Source organism: Abramis brama (assembly GCF_963993115.1).
Source record: "Abramis brama genome assembly, chromosome: 16".
Lineage (NCBI taxonomy): Eukaryota > Metazoa > Chordata > Actinopteri > Cypriniformes > Leuciscidae > Abramis > Abramis brama.
In genome coordinates this window covers 16,039,042-16,056,906 of record NC_139978.1, presented here as the reverse complement: position 1 = coordinate 16,056,906, position 17,865 = coordinate 16,039,042, and the positions used below count along the sequence as shown (strand labels likewise).

The following is a 17,865-nucleotide window of genomic DNA, read 5'->3' as shown; positions in this document are numbered from 1 at the left end:
TTGTTGCTCCTTGTGTACATAAATAGCATTTCTTTAGTGCAGGTAAGGCAAACCTTTAGTCGAGTAAAAACTAATAGAGTAATGAAGCTTATACACAAATGTGCTGATGAAAAATATACGCTATTAATAGACACGGTTTTATTTGCTTATTTTGTTACAAGGTATTAAAACCACTATATTACATATGAAGGTCTTTTTGGCATGCAACAATCATATCAGATAACAGTTAAGACTACAAATGCCTCAGACACTGGTCACACAAACAGACATAAAGGCTGAAGTCAAAAAAATAAATATTCACTGTCTGTTTCTTAAGCATATGATCAGGTATTGAACATTTGCATTGATTCAAATAGGCCTGTGTTGGGTGAAACTGTGCTCTTGAAATTAGTTGCCTGACAAGTATGTCATGGCAACTAAAAATAGTGAATCAAACATTTCTAAACTTAGAAATCACTCAGTTCTGTGTTAAAATGAAAACTTTAAAACTATAGAGGCCAGCAACAAAATTTAGTTCCATCTTGCACAGTGGAATGTATTTGTTTTAAAGTCATGCATTGTGATTTTAGAACAGAAACAGGCAAATAGTTTGGCAAGGACAAATAATAATAGTGTCAAAACTGGAGTTATGAGCTTGACTCGTATAACATATTATCAGGAAGTCAATGCATTTACGCCATTTACGTTACTGCTAACAAAACAGACATCACAGAGTGTGACTGAAAACTTTCTGACATAATTTTCTTCACCTAGCTTATCACACAGAGACACATATATGGGACAACAGGGACAACACTTAATGTAATATTGCCATAATCAAGCATTGTACTCTAATGTGCGTGTAAAAAAAACTTTGTTTGGTCTTGCATGGTTGAAAGTGCAGAGACACTTGGCTACAGTATACTTTTTTTGTTTGTGTGTGTGCGTATATATTTTTTTTTCTCTCCAAAAACTCCAGTTTTCATTTTTTATACCACACACCACTGCCTCAGCAGGGCCTTTCTTGCAGTAGTCTAATACTCTGTCTGCTTTGACCAGCAGGAAGCAGCACAGCATCTCACTTTCTTCTGTTGGAGACACTATATGAACGCTGCCCTTTCAGCGGGACACCATTCGCACAAACTCTAAAAGATACAGAGAGAAAATAAATACAGAGACTTTAACTTAAAAACACTATGCATCTATTGTCTGCTTTTACTTTTTATTAGCAAGGCCGTAACTTGAACATTGGGGGGACCAACGTGGTTGAGGGGGGCGTAATTGGTCTTTTTATTTAAAGCCCCCCTGTGGTGAAAATCAAGTTTTTAATGTTGTTTATATGTCTATGTTTTTAATGTGCTTTAAGACAAACCATGTGCAAATTCATAAGTCAACACCATTGCTGAGTATTTTCTCCTTAAAGCAACACCAAGGAACTTTTCCTCTGCGGTCGCCCTACAGGTTGGAAGCGGAACTGTCCATTACCGCTGTCGTAAATAATTTAATCTACCGCAGCCTACTGTCGCACGCACGCTCGCTGTTTATGAACGATGTCCATTGATAAGGTAGAGTATGTTGCATGATTTCATGAAAGTATGATGTATTGCGCCATCAGAAACGAAGAAAAACAAAATAATGACTATTGTAACGCTTGACGTAAAGCAAGCCAAATTTGTAGTTTTCTAATGTCTCATTAGAACTACAGAAACGGGACCCGATCTGGAAATCATACATAGTGTTGTTATAGCATATAAAGGATCGCAAAGCGGAGGCAGAAGTGCCTTTCACCCTGTTACGACTTGATGAACCACTGAAACGATTTTGGAAACATTATTTTAAGGTAAAAAATCTTACTTAGTGTTGCTTTAAAACTGCAGTGAAAAAAAGAAAGTCTCAAAAACGCAGTTTGAAATCACTGGTTGATGTGATTGGCTACAAGGTAGTTTGTGATGTCAGAAACTACCTTGTAGCCAATCACGTCAACGTGCCGGCGGGCTTTAGCATATCATCAACAGCGAACTAGCAGGGGAGTCTCAAGAGATGCCAGGTGATCCCAACATATTTTTTTGTTGATATGAAAAATCGGGTAGATTTAGCAATATAGCCTGGAAATCCAGACCCAAATCTGAAAGATTAAGGGTCTGGCATTGAGTAATGAAAATCGCCCAACTCGAGGGGCGGCACCAAGCATGCATTTGAAAATCTCACTGCACGCAATTGAATAACACTACGACCAATCACAACAATACACAGGGTGACGTATCCAGAGCCCCATACGCTTAGCTACCAGCGGAGCTAACTGGTAGATTAGACTCTTGCTGTATCCGGTCGGCAAAACAGCAAAAACACCCTTCTTGCAAAGGAACGATTTGAGCGGCGTCTTCTGTTCCTCTTTTAGTTAAAAAGCCAAGTCTAACTCGTTCATTGTAGCGGCCAAAGCCGTTTCAAACAACTGGTGTTCATCCATAGCCATCTTGCAATGTTTACTAATGACTTCCACGTCGCAGCACTGTCGTCATCTCGCCTCTGGCCCGCCTAAATCAGATACACCGATGTGATTGGTGCAGCTCGGCTACAAGGGCATAGTTAATGAGCATCATTACTCAATGCCAAAGCAACTCTCTGAGCAAATTCAAATTGTGCTCTCGCAAGAACTCTGGATTTCCAGGGCAGGTGTAGCCTATGATGTATATTACAATGTTTTGATGAACTATATGCCTTTCTCCACTGACGTTCTGAGTTGTTCAAAGCGTTGCTGATGATTGTGAGATGGCGAATGGGAACATAGCTTGTGTAACATTACCAACACGTTATTAGTTGTTTGATAACATAGTCAAGCAAAAGGCTAATCATATTAATTACTGTTATGTGTCCGACGTTGTAAAGAGCGATACCGTTGTGCAGCGTTTACCTCAGTAAGTTGGTCGAGTGAATCTGTAAGCTAGCGTGAATGAGTGGAGGCGGGGCTAATTAGCATATTCATGTTTCTGTGTATACTAAATGAAGCAATGGTGTAGAGTTGCATTCAAGCTATTTTAAGGCTGAATAATTTTTTTCACAGGAAAAAACTGTAATTTTTTAGATCAAAGATGAGTTTTAAGGGATAAAATTATTGACTACAGGGGGACTTATAAAGGAATTAAATAATTAAAGGATTAAAAGGAATTTAAGGGAATAAAGACAAAGAAACAAGAACAGTAAAATAAGCTCACGGTCTAATAGTAGTTGTGAAGTAATAAGTTTAAACCATTTGCAAATAATATTTAAAAAAAAAAATAGATTCTTACCTTCAAAGTCTACTCGGCCGTCTCCATTCAAGTCAATGTCTCTCAGTATGTCCTCTAGGTCTCGATGGCCAACCTAACAAAAACAAGAATAGACTGTTAAAAATCAGGTGACAGGAACCGTTCAGAAATTTGACTGAACGATTCTGGTCTTTTCCTCACACAAATCTAATCAAAATGTGGTCACAATGGAGTGTCATTGTATGGAAAAGAACTGTGTGGAGATTTTTCAAAATTGGTAAATCCTTAGTAAACAGCAGTCAGGTTTGAGAAAAAGCTGTTTTCACCAGAAGATTGAGTTGTGAAATTTTTATTTAAAATTACAAGGACATATGCATGGATTATTTGTTCACAATAAGCTTGCTTTTAGAAAATAGAAAGGGTCTATGGGGTCTAGATATCACTTTAAAGTCAGCATGAAATGGAAGTTGCGATAGTCTTTTCTTCCCTATTGTGTATCCAAATAAAATAGCTTCTCGAACAACAACAGCAAAAAAAGTCGAGAATTGATTGGTGTGGTTTGCTATTGCTGTGATCTCTTGTGAGTGACAGGTTGTCCCGCACTCACGCCAGTGAACACAAAGTTACTTTGATTAAAGATTACGAGTGCACATCATTTAAAAAATATATATATGCTATATATGCACGGATAATTGATTAAAAAAAAATATATATATATATCATTTGATTTCTTGGTCACTTTAAGCACATTCTCACAATTCTCTCTATACCAAAAGCACTAACCTGTTGTCCCAGCAGCTTCCTCATAGCTTCCCTTAGCTCTCCTGTGCTTATTTCACCATCTCCATTCGTGTCAAACTGAAAACAATGCATATCAAACATTTTATTTAATATTTCTTTCATTTTTTTTTGTATATTATATTCTTTATATTATACAGTATATATTTATATTATATAACTCTCCACCCACTTCTCTGAAGGCATTTCTGAGCTCTTTTATGCCGATCATGTCCGCTGTCTCAGCAAGGAGTTTAGGTCCCATCAACCCTACAAAGTCCTCGAAATCCACATGGCCACCTACTAAGAAAAACAGATTGATGTCAATATTTTGTAGTGAAAAGATGTAGCTGATAAGATTATGGCTGTGCGCAACCAGAAGCTTACGGTTCATGTTGATTTGCTGGCTCAGTTCTATTAGCTCCATCTCTGTGGGCATGTATCCCATAGTTCTCATGCAGTTCCCCAGGTCTTTACAGCCAATAAAGCCATCTTTATCCTTATCAAACTCCTTAAACGCTTCTCGCAACTCTTCACTCGTCAAGACATACCAAACACATGAATGGCATGTTAACACACACAGGCTAAATGAAACATGAGGTCTAATAAAACAATAAAAGGTTCAGTTGTAGTTTATACAGGTTTGAAGAAGGTAAAGTAGCTAAAATAATCATCTAACTTACCATCAATCTCCTCTGGTCTCAACTCTCGATTCTGTAACAACAAAAGATGAGGGAAAAAAAGTCAAAACAACATAAGCAAAGGTTAAATTTTAAAGACAAAACATTCAAAAGTCCAAACTCTGTCCCTCACAATAAAATCCAGGTCATCCATGAAATAAAGTTCTTCTGGAGATGGCTTCATTAGCAGAAAACCTTTAACCAGTGATGCATCCAAACCACCCAGAGCAGCCATTGTAGCTTCTAGTCGTTCAAAGACACCCAAGGTGTATTAAGACTCGTTTTATAGTGTTTATAGTGCGTAACAAAAAGGTGAGGTGGTCCTGGTCACGTGGCAATGGCATTTCTCCAGCGTCACAGCTAAGTGAACAAATCCCGACAAGTGAGACGCATCTGTCCTCATCTAACAGTGACAACCTTTAAAGGCGATGAAGGAAAGAGAAGGAGAAAGATGGAGAACAGAAGCTGTAGCATTCACCAGGGGGGAAGAAAGGAGTATAAACATGCCGTCTTTATTGACATAAGACTGCGACATTCACACATACACACACATGTAAAAACATGCAACCTAAATTGTAGACCAAAGCAAAGGAGAAGCAATTTATGCGACGTAAATACATACGCCTACGCAACAGCATGCAGAAAAAGAAAATCTAAATTGCTTATGTAAGTTAGTATCAAACATTCCAAGGCAAAGCCACACATAAGCAAGTCCGTATTTACAGCAACACATAAATCACAACGTGCATGACTCTGCAGTAGGTCTATGTGTGTGTTCGGGTATTTGTTGTTTCTAAATCAGAGCTTTCACATCATTCGTTTGGCAGATGCATATTTTGGGTCATGGGTGACCTGGGACCCTCTATCTCCCTTTGACCTCATTCACTTTGTGGAGTTAGAGCCCACAACCTTTCCTGTTATTAATAATGTTACAATACAAATGGCAAATTCCATTTGTATTAAGAGGAACTTCACGTCCCAGAAAAATTAAACCATAAGACTATTGCCCCAAAAATGTCTATGTTTTTTAACATCATCTATCTTTGTCACAACACTTTTTCCAGGCTCTTGAACATGCTCTATAAAAATGAAAGATACTTGTGTTGTGTTAAGCAGACAGACACTCCTGAGAGTGAATGGCACGAATAGTTCACGATGTGGTCGACAACAACATGTTGCACTGATAGTGAACATAGTAAACACCTTGCCACACTGTTAATGAGGTTCCTAGAATTAACATGTTCATATAAACGCACAAATCACAACAAATATGTTAACATCTATTTTAGCATTACTCTTCCTTTTCTCTGCATTGCTGTTTTCATAGCAATCAAGTATAGTCAACATTAATGGTCATAGTCAACAAGACCATCAATTAAGAACAGCAAGTCAATCTGTATATGCATTTCAACATTCAATCTTATACATAACACAAACACATGAACTCACAAAACATCACTTATTTTATTTATACACTGCCACATCACATGTGTTGTGAATTTCACAGAGAAAGGACTGTCTGTCTATGTGTGAATTTGTATGTGTGAGAGAGACAGATAGAGAAAGAAAGCATTCCCATGAATGAAAATATGCAATCCAGCCAACATTTTCCATTCATTCATCATAACAGTTTACTGAACACATTGTGTAGACTGGCTCTTCAGATCTATACACTCTCACGGTGACTATAAACAGAGAGGAAGGGAAGGTGAGAGTGAGATAGATAGATACAAAGAGAGAGACAATAAAAAACACCAAAGACATAGAAAAGACATAAAAGACATTATCTGGTTTAATAGCACTGGGAAACAAAATCATTCAGTTAATGTGTTCAGTCTGACTGTGTATGCCACCATGAGGCACATTTACAGTTAGTGAAGTCAAAAATTCGTTTTTATCAAAAACAGCTCATAGATTAGAGACAAACTACTGTATATCGACATTTAAATCACTTAGGCATCACATTGTGGAAAAAGATAATAAAAGTATCAATGTGTAACATGAATGTCTCTAAATGTACATATCTTCACTGGAAAAAAAATTGTTGTGGTGTGGAAACAATTTTTCAAATTTACTCTAATTGCTAGTACATTTCACAATTAATTACAAAGAAACTGCAAGTAACGCATTGAATTAAACAATACATTTTTAAGTTGAAAGAATGAAATGTTAGTTTGTAAAATGCACTCAAATAATCTTTTTTGTATTCACAACTTCAAAAAATATTTGTTTTTGTACATTGTATTTTAGTATTTAAAGGTCCCATTGCATGGATTATTTTATTATTTTAGAATGTTTCCTGGGGTGCCCTTATAATGTTAGTATAATGTTTTTTTTAGATCAAAACTTGTTATAATTTAGAAATAAAAGGCATATTTCCTAGCCTTTAGAAATAAAAGCCTCTGATTTGAACGCTCTGTTTGAAGGGGCGTGTCTGCTGTGAGACTTCAGTGTAAACGCCCACTGTGATTGGCTGACATGCTTGCATATGAAATATAGCATTACATGTGGAACTCTCTCGAAAACTTTTACTATTACAGCTATTATACGTTTTTACTATTACAGCTATCGGGATTAACGAATCGTGAGAAGTTTAAGTATTTAGATCTATTCCCATCACATAAAAGGTTGCAGTGATGAGCATTGAGCAGATGACAGCCTGTTGATCGCTGATGAAGATCTTATCATTGCAACGCAGTTTCTGCACTCTCACTAATGATTTCACCAATGCAAACATGAGGTAAGTACAGTAAGAGCTTCGTTGTGCAGTGTAACAGCGTCATTGATTTCATAACGAGTTTTGGCAAGTGTCCAGATAAACTCGCGCTGTGTGATTGACAGCTTGGGCGACTGGAAAGGGATTGTTCTTTGATCGCTTTCTGTATATATATTAATCACAGTTTAAGTAAGATTATTTTCATCCTAAGAGAAACGACGTGAAGTTGATCGTTTAGTCACTGGCTTGATTTACTGATGCATAAACAGTACTGAACGACTTTGAGAAAAAGATTATCTGTCTGAACTTGAACAATTACATATCAGAAATTCACATAACCCACTGGTTCTTCAGAGGCTCGGATGAAGGAACTAAAAAATACCTTTGTGTTCATTTGTACAACCAAACACTGAGCAACTGCCATGCTTCGCAAGTTTGCAAGCCATGATGTCTCTCGAGGAAAAACCAATATTGCACTTGCGCAGCTCATTTTCTCATGGGCGGGCCAAATTCTCTTTGCGGGCAAAGAAGAGAAAGGGGAGGTGACCTTTCCCCTTATGACGACATAAAGGGAAGATTTCTAGATTCGCCCGTCTGAGCTTTCATTTTCTCAAAAATACCCAGGGCTTGGTTTACACCCATCAAAATGTCTAGCAACTGGGGGACCATAGGCAGGCTAGGAAACTCATATTAAGGTTAAAAAACCTCATGAAGTGAAATTTTCATGCAATGGGATCTTTAAGTTATGGACTAAATTGAGATTTTTCTGTAATCTAGCCAGCCTCAAATGTTTATTAATGTCTGTTGAGTGTGCTACTTATTTTATTGGTAACATTTTACAAAAAGGTCCCCTAATGCCAGTTAATGCATTAACTAACATAAACTAATGAACACTATGTTTGTTCTAATTTATTAACCTTAATATAATTTTAATAAAAATACAACTGTTCATTGTTAGTTCACATAGCTCAAGTCCATGAAATAGTAACACAAAAATGCAACAAAAAACCCCCACAAAGTTGTAAATAAAACAAAGATTGTTTTGATTTAGTAGCAATTTCTGAGTAAAAATTGTAAATACTACACAAAACGTTCAGTACAGATGCAACTTTTTTTTAGTAAATAAAATCAAGATTAATAAGTATTTTTTATAACTAGTTTTAACAAATGAAACCTTGTTGTAAAGAGTTACCTATTATTAATACTTATTTACTTATACTTAATTTATTATTACTTTTGATACTTTTTATATATATATTTTTTTTTGAGATTATCACAATCTCTCAAGAAAATATTGTGCCTGCCCACTCAGATCTTGCTATCTGCCAAGTTTATATTCGGTTCGGTTAACTCTTATTATGACATTTTGCCTTGTTTCCGTTTTTTCCTGTTTCCCTGCTCTGTTTAGTTTTGGTTTCCCTTTCATGTTTTGGTCAGTTCTTCTGTCAGGGTTGTTTTCCACGTGAATATATACTCCCTGTTCAATTCCATACTATATATACTGATTACAGAGTGGGGAAACAGGAACAAATGTCAGAATAAGAGTTAACAGAAACAGAAACCTGACACTATCATGATGCTATGGTATTTTTATTTCACTATGTGGTTGCTAGGGTGTTCTGGGTGGTTGCTGACTGGCCCAAATCAAAAGTCCAATTTTCAAACTTCCATTATATTCAGATCCCTACATCTGACTCAAATACCTCCTTCGATTTCTTTGTTTTATCATCAGTCAAATGAAAATAAGTAAAATATCAAAAGCCGCTTGGTTTTTATCATTAATGTGTAAACGGTGTAGTGCACGCACCACTAATAACCATTATCTGGAAAACTGATGAGAACCAAGGCGTAGGCAAATTAAAATAACTGGGACACCTTTCAAAATGTAAATTCACTCCCGTCTTTTGTTTGATGCGCAGAATGAGGATTCCAGGCTTCCACAATCAGCATTCATAAGATTATTCAAAGATTTGCCCTGAAAGCCTGAATTCATACAAAGATTGTATGCCCTGATAGAACAAAAATATGGTGGTCTTTACTGATAATTAAAGCTAAAAAAAGGTCACTCAGTGAAATAACGACGGAAAAATGGGGCACAAGATGTGCTTGGATCTCAAACAAAAAAACATAACCACTCATTTTTACTTTTGAATCTTTTTGTATAACATGTTTTTTCGTTAAGTGTAGACGTCATTAAATGGGGTTATGAAGGGCTCTTGGTAAATTCAGCACATTGGGAATCAGGGCAGTATAAAGTGTTTCATTAGTCATTGGCGCAGACGGGAGGCGGGGGTTTAAGATAAATGAATTATAATACAATAAAATAATATTACTAAGCTAAAGAAGCTCTGCAAATGGGAGAGAGGAGGATGTAAATGAGAATCTGTGTGTGTGTTTAGAGAATGGGAGGAGAGTGGGTCTCATTCAGACAAGCATATTGCCATTCTCACAGCTGGAGGCCTGGTCTCTAAGCCAAACAATCATTTATACAGACAGCTAAAAATACCACACACACACACATGTAGTTGCAAAGTTACTTATAGTCAACAGAATGTCGAAAGGAGACCATCAAAATAAAATGTATCCTTATATTCGCCTTTATTATAGGAGGACGAAGAGGAAACCACGAGGAGATTTGGTCCAATGAAAAGACATCAAACCAGAACTCAAACTCGCAACTGCCGATAAGCAGAATTCATTTTCAGCTGTTTTATTTCTGATTACAAATGAACTAAATTATCATTAGAATATGACGATAAAAATATCATATGCATTGTGAATATGTTATTATTTTTAATAATATTTTATTTTGTTATTAATTATAAAATTGTGTCGGCACCGATAGCCTCATGGGCAGCGTGCTGATATGGCGCAGTTGTGCTTCGGGTGATCCGAGTTCGAATCCCGGCTTGTGGACCTTTCCCGATCCCGTCCCCTGTCTCTCTCCCACCAAGCTTCCTGTCCACTCTATACTATCCTATCACAATAAAGGCAAAAATCACCAAAAAATATTAATTATAAAATATAAAAAAACATTAATTATAAAATTGTGTAATTAGCCAAACAATACATTAGGGCACTTCACATGTGAATATTGGTGCGTTCAAGTCCTCCTGGGACATTTGTATTCACGAGTTGGGAAGTCGTAATTACAACATCACGTGTGTTCAAATAACTTTGGTCGGGGCAAGATGGGGGACAATCTGATTTTTTACCTCTACATCTACAAAATGATGAATAAAGAATGTGCATTGGTGTGTTTTTGCTTGTTTATGTTTTTATTCAATTTAAGAAGGTGCTATAAATTGAATCTGTAGCTATATTTTAGCGTAATTGTACAATAAAATATATATAGACTATGTTGATTATATATTATATATCGAAATATGTTTTATATACATATACATATATAAATACAATAGATACAGTAACGATTATGTTAAGTTGGTTTAAGTTTCAGTCTTTGATCTGTTCCTGTTTACCTGATTTCCTAGTTTCCTTGTTTGTCAATTAGTCCCACACACCTGTTCTGTTTAATCCTGATTACGTCTACTCATGTTTATGCTACTACATTCCTTCTTCGCAGTGGGATAGTCTTCTTTGTTTTTTGTTATTAATACAGTGCTGCAACTAGATCCTTCTCCTCCTTTTGCCTGACCTCACCAATATATAATCGATAAGTAAGCTAATAAGAAACCATTCAAAATGGTCAGCAAACTTGGCACAAACCACACTTATCCTTGCTGTAAGTGAACCTGCTCTTAATGAATTTTGTATTAATATCCTGCAGTTGTGTTTATTGTTTCTGAGAACACATGTTGGCATTCGCTGTTAGCGTTATTTTTCCCTTCTCTTCACAGTCCTATCAGTGCAGACCTTTACAACCCACTTTTGAGTTGCAACTCTCCAGTTGAGTACTAAAAACATGAATATGGTAACCATTCAGTACCATAGTACATATATCAAAGTACCATGGTACAGCATCTTAGTACACAAATTGTATTAATGCAGGTTGCAGTTGTTGTCCTTGTCCTTTATTCTGAGATTAAAAGTATTCATAAACCTTTCAGAAATGTCATAGCCATGCTTTTATATACAAGCCATGACTATGACATCAAAGCTTTTTGAGTGGATACAGAGGCCAATTAAAGGTGCTTCTGTTTATGTTGCTTGGTTATCTGTGACACAGATAAATGTTATTTTCTGGCTCTCTTTTTGTTCCTTAAGAATCTCTTTCTCTCTCTCGCACACACACATACGCACATATGCGCATCTTTTTATCCGTCATCCTCCATCCATCTCTATTTCCCCCTCGTTTTTCTCCATGAGATGATTCATCTTGAGAAACAGACTCAGGGGCCAAAGCCCTTCTCTGCCTCTTCTCCTCTAATATGTTAGTTTTATCTATCCCTCCGTCCCCTTTTCAAGCTCTCTGTGAATGTGCAACCTACTTTTAACTGTCGCCTCTCATCCTGTCAGCAGACACAGTCACAAGCTCAACATGTACTCTAAAATTGCAATGCAATGCATATATCACACAATATCTTTCATAAGTACACCTGTACACAAAGAAAAATGTGCATAGGCAAAAGCAGTTCCTAATACTGTAATAATACTGGCGCATGCATTATTGTAACAGGATAAAGATGAGGCAAGACTTGGAAAAAGAGGATTACTTAAAGCTGTGATTCCCAACCGGGGAATATTTAAGTTTCCAGGGAGAACTTGTTGAAAAGATGTTGTTTTTTCCCTGTTAAACATAAAAAAAATAATAGAGTAAAATAACTAATCATATTTTGTTCAGTTTCCTTTTAAGGAAACTGTTTTATAAATGTGTGTGGATGACATTCATAACAGAATGAGTCAGTGAGTCTGATTTCCACCCACATTATTGATTGTTCTTTTTTTTCTTTTTAATTCTATTAATGCTATTCATAACCTATTGCTGACTAAAAGTATACTGCTGCATCAAGATCCTCCTCTCCTCTCCTTCGCCTGTTCGCCGTAACAAATGACAGAAATTTTATTTTAGACGTTTATAGCAGAGATGCGAGAGCCTTGGACAAGTGTTTGACAACAGAGACAAAAACATATCAGGGGAACGACACACACACACACACACACAAAGGGTTCTGAGACTAAGAATAGCGCTAAAGAGAAGGGGAGACCATATCTGGTTTAACATTTACGAGATTCACTGAGGGAAAGAGTCGCACCGTCCTCAGAGGACAATTTTGTCAGTCTTATTTCAACACCCGTCAAGGCGAGTGTTTCAGACAGGAATTCAGACAGGCCAATAGGGAGTGTGTCACCCATGTTATCTGAAGCCTGTAACACTGCATTTCTGGTAAACTGTGTTTACTCACACACACACACTCATTGAGAGACTGTAAGCCAGCCTCACTGATTCATACAGCGTCTGAAGCTGACAGCCTAAACAACATACTTGCAAACAGAAGGTTTCTCCCAGTGATGTGAGATTCCTTCATGAATGCCAATGAAATAGACCAACATTTTCCACATGAATGATGCATTATAGGCAATTATGGTGATTTTATATTAACCGTTATCAAATTAGGTAAGAAACCCCTGTATAATAACAGTTGTTAAGGGCTTAGAAGAAAAAAAGGACTGAGGTAAATGTAAATGAATCATCGCAATATAAACAATGCCAGATGGAGAGCTACAGTGAGAAAAGCTCTGACCTCGAAGGCGAAATTCATAATTGGTCTCATTTGTCGATATTTTCTAACTAGCTGCCAGTTAATTTTACCCTTTAATCTAACAAGTGGTGTTTTTTTTTTTTACTATTTGTACATCGAGAATAGCTCTGACCTTGGAGCCGGATATTATTAATTGGTCTGATCTGGTCTATGTTTTATGACTAACCATCCAGTTTGTTTCCACCCTTAAAAAGGAGTCTGTCTCATTAAAATGGATTCTGAAATGTATGTGGTTTTATAAGCTTTCTGGATAACAATAATAGGACGACCCACATTAGTGTAGCTGCAAATCAACACGTATGTGTGTGTTTGTGTGTGATGTTCTATAACCGCATCAAAGTCATTGTGTTCATCAGACATCAGAACCGCTTTTAATCATTTATACACAGAATCTCTTTCCTAAAAAAGATTTGCATTTCACAAACAGACGTTGTATTTATCCATTCAGCTTTTCGGGTGTCTAAAGCAACAAAGGAGAACCCGGAGCTCATCCTTCCAGCAAAGACTCTTTTATTATTAATGGAATTGATTTTCAAAGCAAACTTCTGTGATTTGTGTATACCGAAGGCAAGCTTCCAGACAGCCATTTAATCAGCGGCAACTAACAGATGTTTAATTTCAAAAAGCGTTTGATCAATAAGGAAACACTGGGATACATTGTGAAAATAAATTCATATTCATTCCGATAATATTGCTTATTATATGTTCCTCAATTAAAAACATCTTCCTGGGTTAACATATTTTGTTGATCCTGGAACAACATTCCTGTACAAAAATGAACCCCTAAACCTAACCGTACCCTTAACTTCTCCCTAAAATCAGAGGGAAATGATAGGATAATAGAATAACAGTGATGTAGAAGCACCTAACCCAGGTTTTAAGCCTAAACTTGACATAAACTGTAAACTTGTCCCTCAAATCTGATTGGTTGATTGGAATGTTGTTCCAGGATCAGCAAAGATGAGGATCCAGGAACATGTTGCACTTGGTGAAATCAGATTTTGCAATTCTGGAACTCAAGACACAGATACTGTTTTATAATATGGTATCATATGCCAAAATATTGTGTGCGATAATCATAGAGTTGAATGGTAAACTAGTCTCGGCAGCCAAATTCGTGATTCCCACAGGCAGCTATTTTCAGACTTGAATGGGAAAAGAATGAAATAACTGTTTGTTGAAATTTGCATCTTGCATAACAAATCAGTCAACAAAAGTGTATTTTTCAGGATGGTCCAGCAAATGCATTTTCATATTGTTGAATGAATAAATGTGATTGGCTCTTTTAATTGTAAAGATGCGGTCACATTTACCTTGCAAATTATTCTGGGTGAAATCCAGTGATTTCAACAGGAATTCACACGATCAAGAATTTCACATGAGGGCGAAAGATTTCCCCACACAGATTTCTCAGCGGGTTCAATTGGTCATGCGGATTCACCGCAGAGACGAACAGAAAGTCGCTTGGGTTTGAAAGTGTCTTGTAACTATTGACAATAGACAAAGGACTTTTTGGCCTGCAAAACTGTACAGAAATTTTGCTAAAGTGGCCACACGCACCTTAATTTCTTAAACAACCATGGAGGATGGCATCATTGCCATATTCCAGGATGACAGTGTCAAGATTCATCAGGCTCAAACTGTGAAAGAATGAGAGTCCAGACCTTAAATTTATTGTAAGTCTTTGGGATGAGCTGGAGGAGACTTTACAGAGTGCTTGACTCTTGCATTGCCAATACAAGATACTGACCAAAAATGTATGCACCTGTTGATCGTAATAACATCACAACATTTATTTCCATCAAAATGTGCATCAATTTTTGGTCAAGATCTTGAACTGTTGCCAAACATATAACATAGAAACATAATAATCACTTCAATAATGAGCCAATCATAGACCCTTCAACATTTACCATTTTAAATCCAAACAGCGATTTTTTTATTTGTGCAAGTAGGCTGCCATTCTGAATTTTGTTTAAAAGAAAATGCTGCAGTTACACTACGACGAAAACAAAATGGATAAATTATGCTTACAATTTTCCGATTAAATGTGCCCTCTTTGGATTCATTTGATCATATGGAGTATGCAACACTATCTCACGACCAATTCGTACGAATGATAAAAAGGTGGCTAATTCGTACGAATTCGTACGACCTCACTCGTACGAATTTGTACGATTTGTCTAAACCCACGTGATGGGTAGATTTAGGGGCGAGGTCAGGGGTAGGTCATTCGTATGAATTCATACGAATTGGGCAATTCGTAAAATATGTACGATTTTGCAACGATTTTTCGTACTAATTCGTACGAGTGAGGTCGTATGAATTCGTACGAATCTAGCCTCATAGAATTTGTACGTTTTCCTGTGACATCCATTTTTTTCACTCAATGGCTTTGTCTGTCTACCATTATGAATTTAAAACTTACTCTTTCTAACTCTTTAAACATTTCGGCACATTAAACATTTGTAATATTCCAAGAAGGTTAATGTTGATATTCAGCAAATAATAACATCATGGACATTCCAAGAATGTTGTTCTAAGGACATTTTCTGTCAACATTATGAGAACATCAAGTGGGTTATAACATTATAATGTTCTGAAAATGTTGTAACAGGTTTTCTCAGAACAGCATCATAAAGACATTCCAAGATATTAATATTAATAATGTTATAATAATGTTGTATAAATGTTATTTAAAGAACGTTTTACCTTAACATTTACATAACATTTAAACGTAACAGTTAACGTTCCCTGGTATTCCACCAAATGAAACTTGGTGACAGATATGTAAGCATTTGCATTAGCCTATTGCCTGAGTAATTTTACATATAAGCACTTTGCGACTAAAATTATGACTGACTAATAACATGCTAGTAGCATAAAGTTTGTTATTGACGTTAATTGGCCCCTTAGGCCTACTGCTTACAAAAGCTATATTTAAATATTGTCCGCGTGTGTTCGAGCCTTACCTGTCCGAACACTGAGCTGAGGAACGGGCGCAGGTTGAAATCCGCTTCAGAAGATGCTGCGCTGGACCGCCCTGATCTCCGGGAGGAGCGGCTGGAGGATGCGGGCACCGGCGAGGATGAGGCGGTGGAGGGGGGACACGCCTCTCTGCTCGCTGACGACCCAGGTCGAGCCAGAAGAGGTGACTCAAAAAAGAGAGCCGTTTCGTCCCTGGACTCGGAAAAAGACTGAGTTCTGGTGGGCATGCGAGCGGCGTGAGAGTGTTTGGGTCGGGGCTCTTGGGGCAGGTCGTCCCGGGTGGACCGGTGGTGGTGATGGTGATGATGACGATTATGGTGATGGTGATGATGATGGTGATGGTGCCGTCTAGCTGTCCTTCGTTCCCTTCCACCTGGAAGCTCCGACAGGTCTTCCTGACTGTGAGCCGAGGAAAGAGCGTGTCCATGGGAGTGGGAGTGTTGTGGGTGGCTCTTCTCTGCGCTATTCCGGGTACCGACCAGTGAGGGGTGACACAGGGGTCTCCGCGAGCTCGCATCGCACTCCGCCGGTTCCGCTCCAGATGCCGCCGCGGATCGCTGATGGTGTGTCCGCCGGGCTCCGGGGTGGTCGGGCGGCTGAGCCGCGCTTCTGGCCGGTGCGGAGGATCTCAGTAAGGAGGTCGTCGATTCGGTTTTGGGGAGCGTGAAACTCATCCTCAGCTTAGTAAAATGCCCTTGAAGGTAAAGGTTGAACTCTGAGATGTCTCATTATTACCGTTTGAATAGAATAGCCCAGCGTTGAGTGCTGCGATGGCATGTTGAAATGATGCTGTCGAGATCTCCTCTCTGAGTTGGTGCCACCTGATTGCTCGTATAAGAGCTATTCTGGTAGGACGCGTAGGTAAGGGGAGATGGGCTCGGAAATAAACCAAAAAAGATTCAGAGTGAGAGAGGGAGGAAGAGAGCGAGAGAGGACACGTGGAACGTATGGTGTGCATCATCACATGTCTGTGGGTGACACAACACAACATGCAATGTATGGACCAAAAACATATGAAAAAGGATCCCTCTCTCATTGTCCATTTGTGATATTTGTTAAGGATACTTCATATAAGAGATGGATTAATTTAAATTATAATTCATATTAACAAATGCCCACCCATTATTGACATAATTAAAGACTTTCCTGTAACACATTAAATATTATTCTGGTACATAGAAGCAAAGCACATTTATTTATGTATATTCGGAGCTAACTTGTTTAAAGATAAAATATATATAATAGTTTAAATGTTTATGGAAAATATGTATTTGATATTTAATAAAGCCTAAGTAAGGTAAACTTTTGAGAGGTAATATTTAACAATTTTATTAGACAAAATATAAATAAAGTTTATAATGCATGTTTAATTAAAAAAACATGTATTTAATAGCCTATTCAATTATGTATATAAACTTCTGAGGTAACAGGTTGATCAGATTAAATGTAAATAAAATAATTTATAATTTATGTTCTGTCTATGTACAAATTCTGAGCTAACTGGTTTATCAAAACATGTATTTAATATGTGATTATGTCCAGTATTGATAATCACATTTCCACTTAAAATTGTTACATTAAAAAAATCTATTCATTAGAGTAAACTTATGATGACAATGGTAAAAATATGAGATCATCAAAAATACTTGTCAGAGGAGTTTGACTTTGACATTTGACTTCACTTTGACATTCAGACCTTTCTGATTTTATTTCTAAGCCCAGAAATCTTCCCAAAAATGACCAATCAAGTCGATCAC

The 17,865-nt window shown here is 37.2% G+C and overlaps 1 protein-coding gene across 2 annotated transcripts; it reads right to left on the bottom strand.

The window, feature by feature from the left end:
• Positions 1–116: 116 nt before the first annotated feature.
• Positions 117–17,078, bottom strand: cabp1a (calcium binding protein 1a). Of its 2 annotated transcripts, none has more exons than XM_084086418.1 (7): positions 16,093–17,078; positions 4,685–4,715; positions 4,389–4,532; positions 4,195–4,304; positions 4,008–4,082; positions 3,267–3,339; positions 117–1,124 (listed from the first exon to the last, which is right to left on the bottom strand). In XM_084086418.1, the coding sequence occupies exons 1-7, from the start codon at positions 16,780–16,782 to the stop codon at positions 1,099–1,101; spliced, it is 1,149 nt and encodes a 382-aa protein (XP_083942544.1). In that variant the 5' UTR covers positions 16,783–17,078; the 3' UTR covers positions 117–1,098. The 2 variants fall into 2 exon arrangements, with proteins under 2 accessions (XP_083942544.1, XP_083942545.1); XM_084086419.1 differs by lacking the exon at positions 16,093–17,078 and adding an exon at positions 4,815–5,048.
• Between the last annotated feature and the right edge of the window lie 787 nt (positions 17,079–17,865).

What these genes read in the sequence shown, in the direction of transcription:
- cabp1a (XM_084086418.1), bottom strand. Translation starts at nt 16,782, where the DNA reads ATGAGTTTCACGCTCCCCAAAACCGAATCGACGACCTCCTTACTGAGA. An exon ending in TCAGCTCAGTGTTCGGACAG is followed by an intron (nt 4,716 to 16,092) that starts GTAAGGCTCGAA and finishes TTGTTGTTACAG; the next exon opens with AATCGAGAGTTGAGACCAGA. An exon ending in CGGCCGAGTAGACTTTGAAG is followed by an intron (nt 1,125 to 3,266) that starts GTAAGAATCTAT and finishes TGTATCTTTTAG; the next exon opens with AGTTTGTGCGAATGGTGTCC.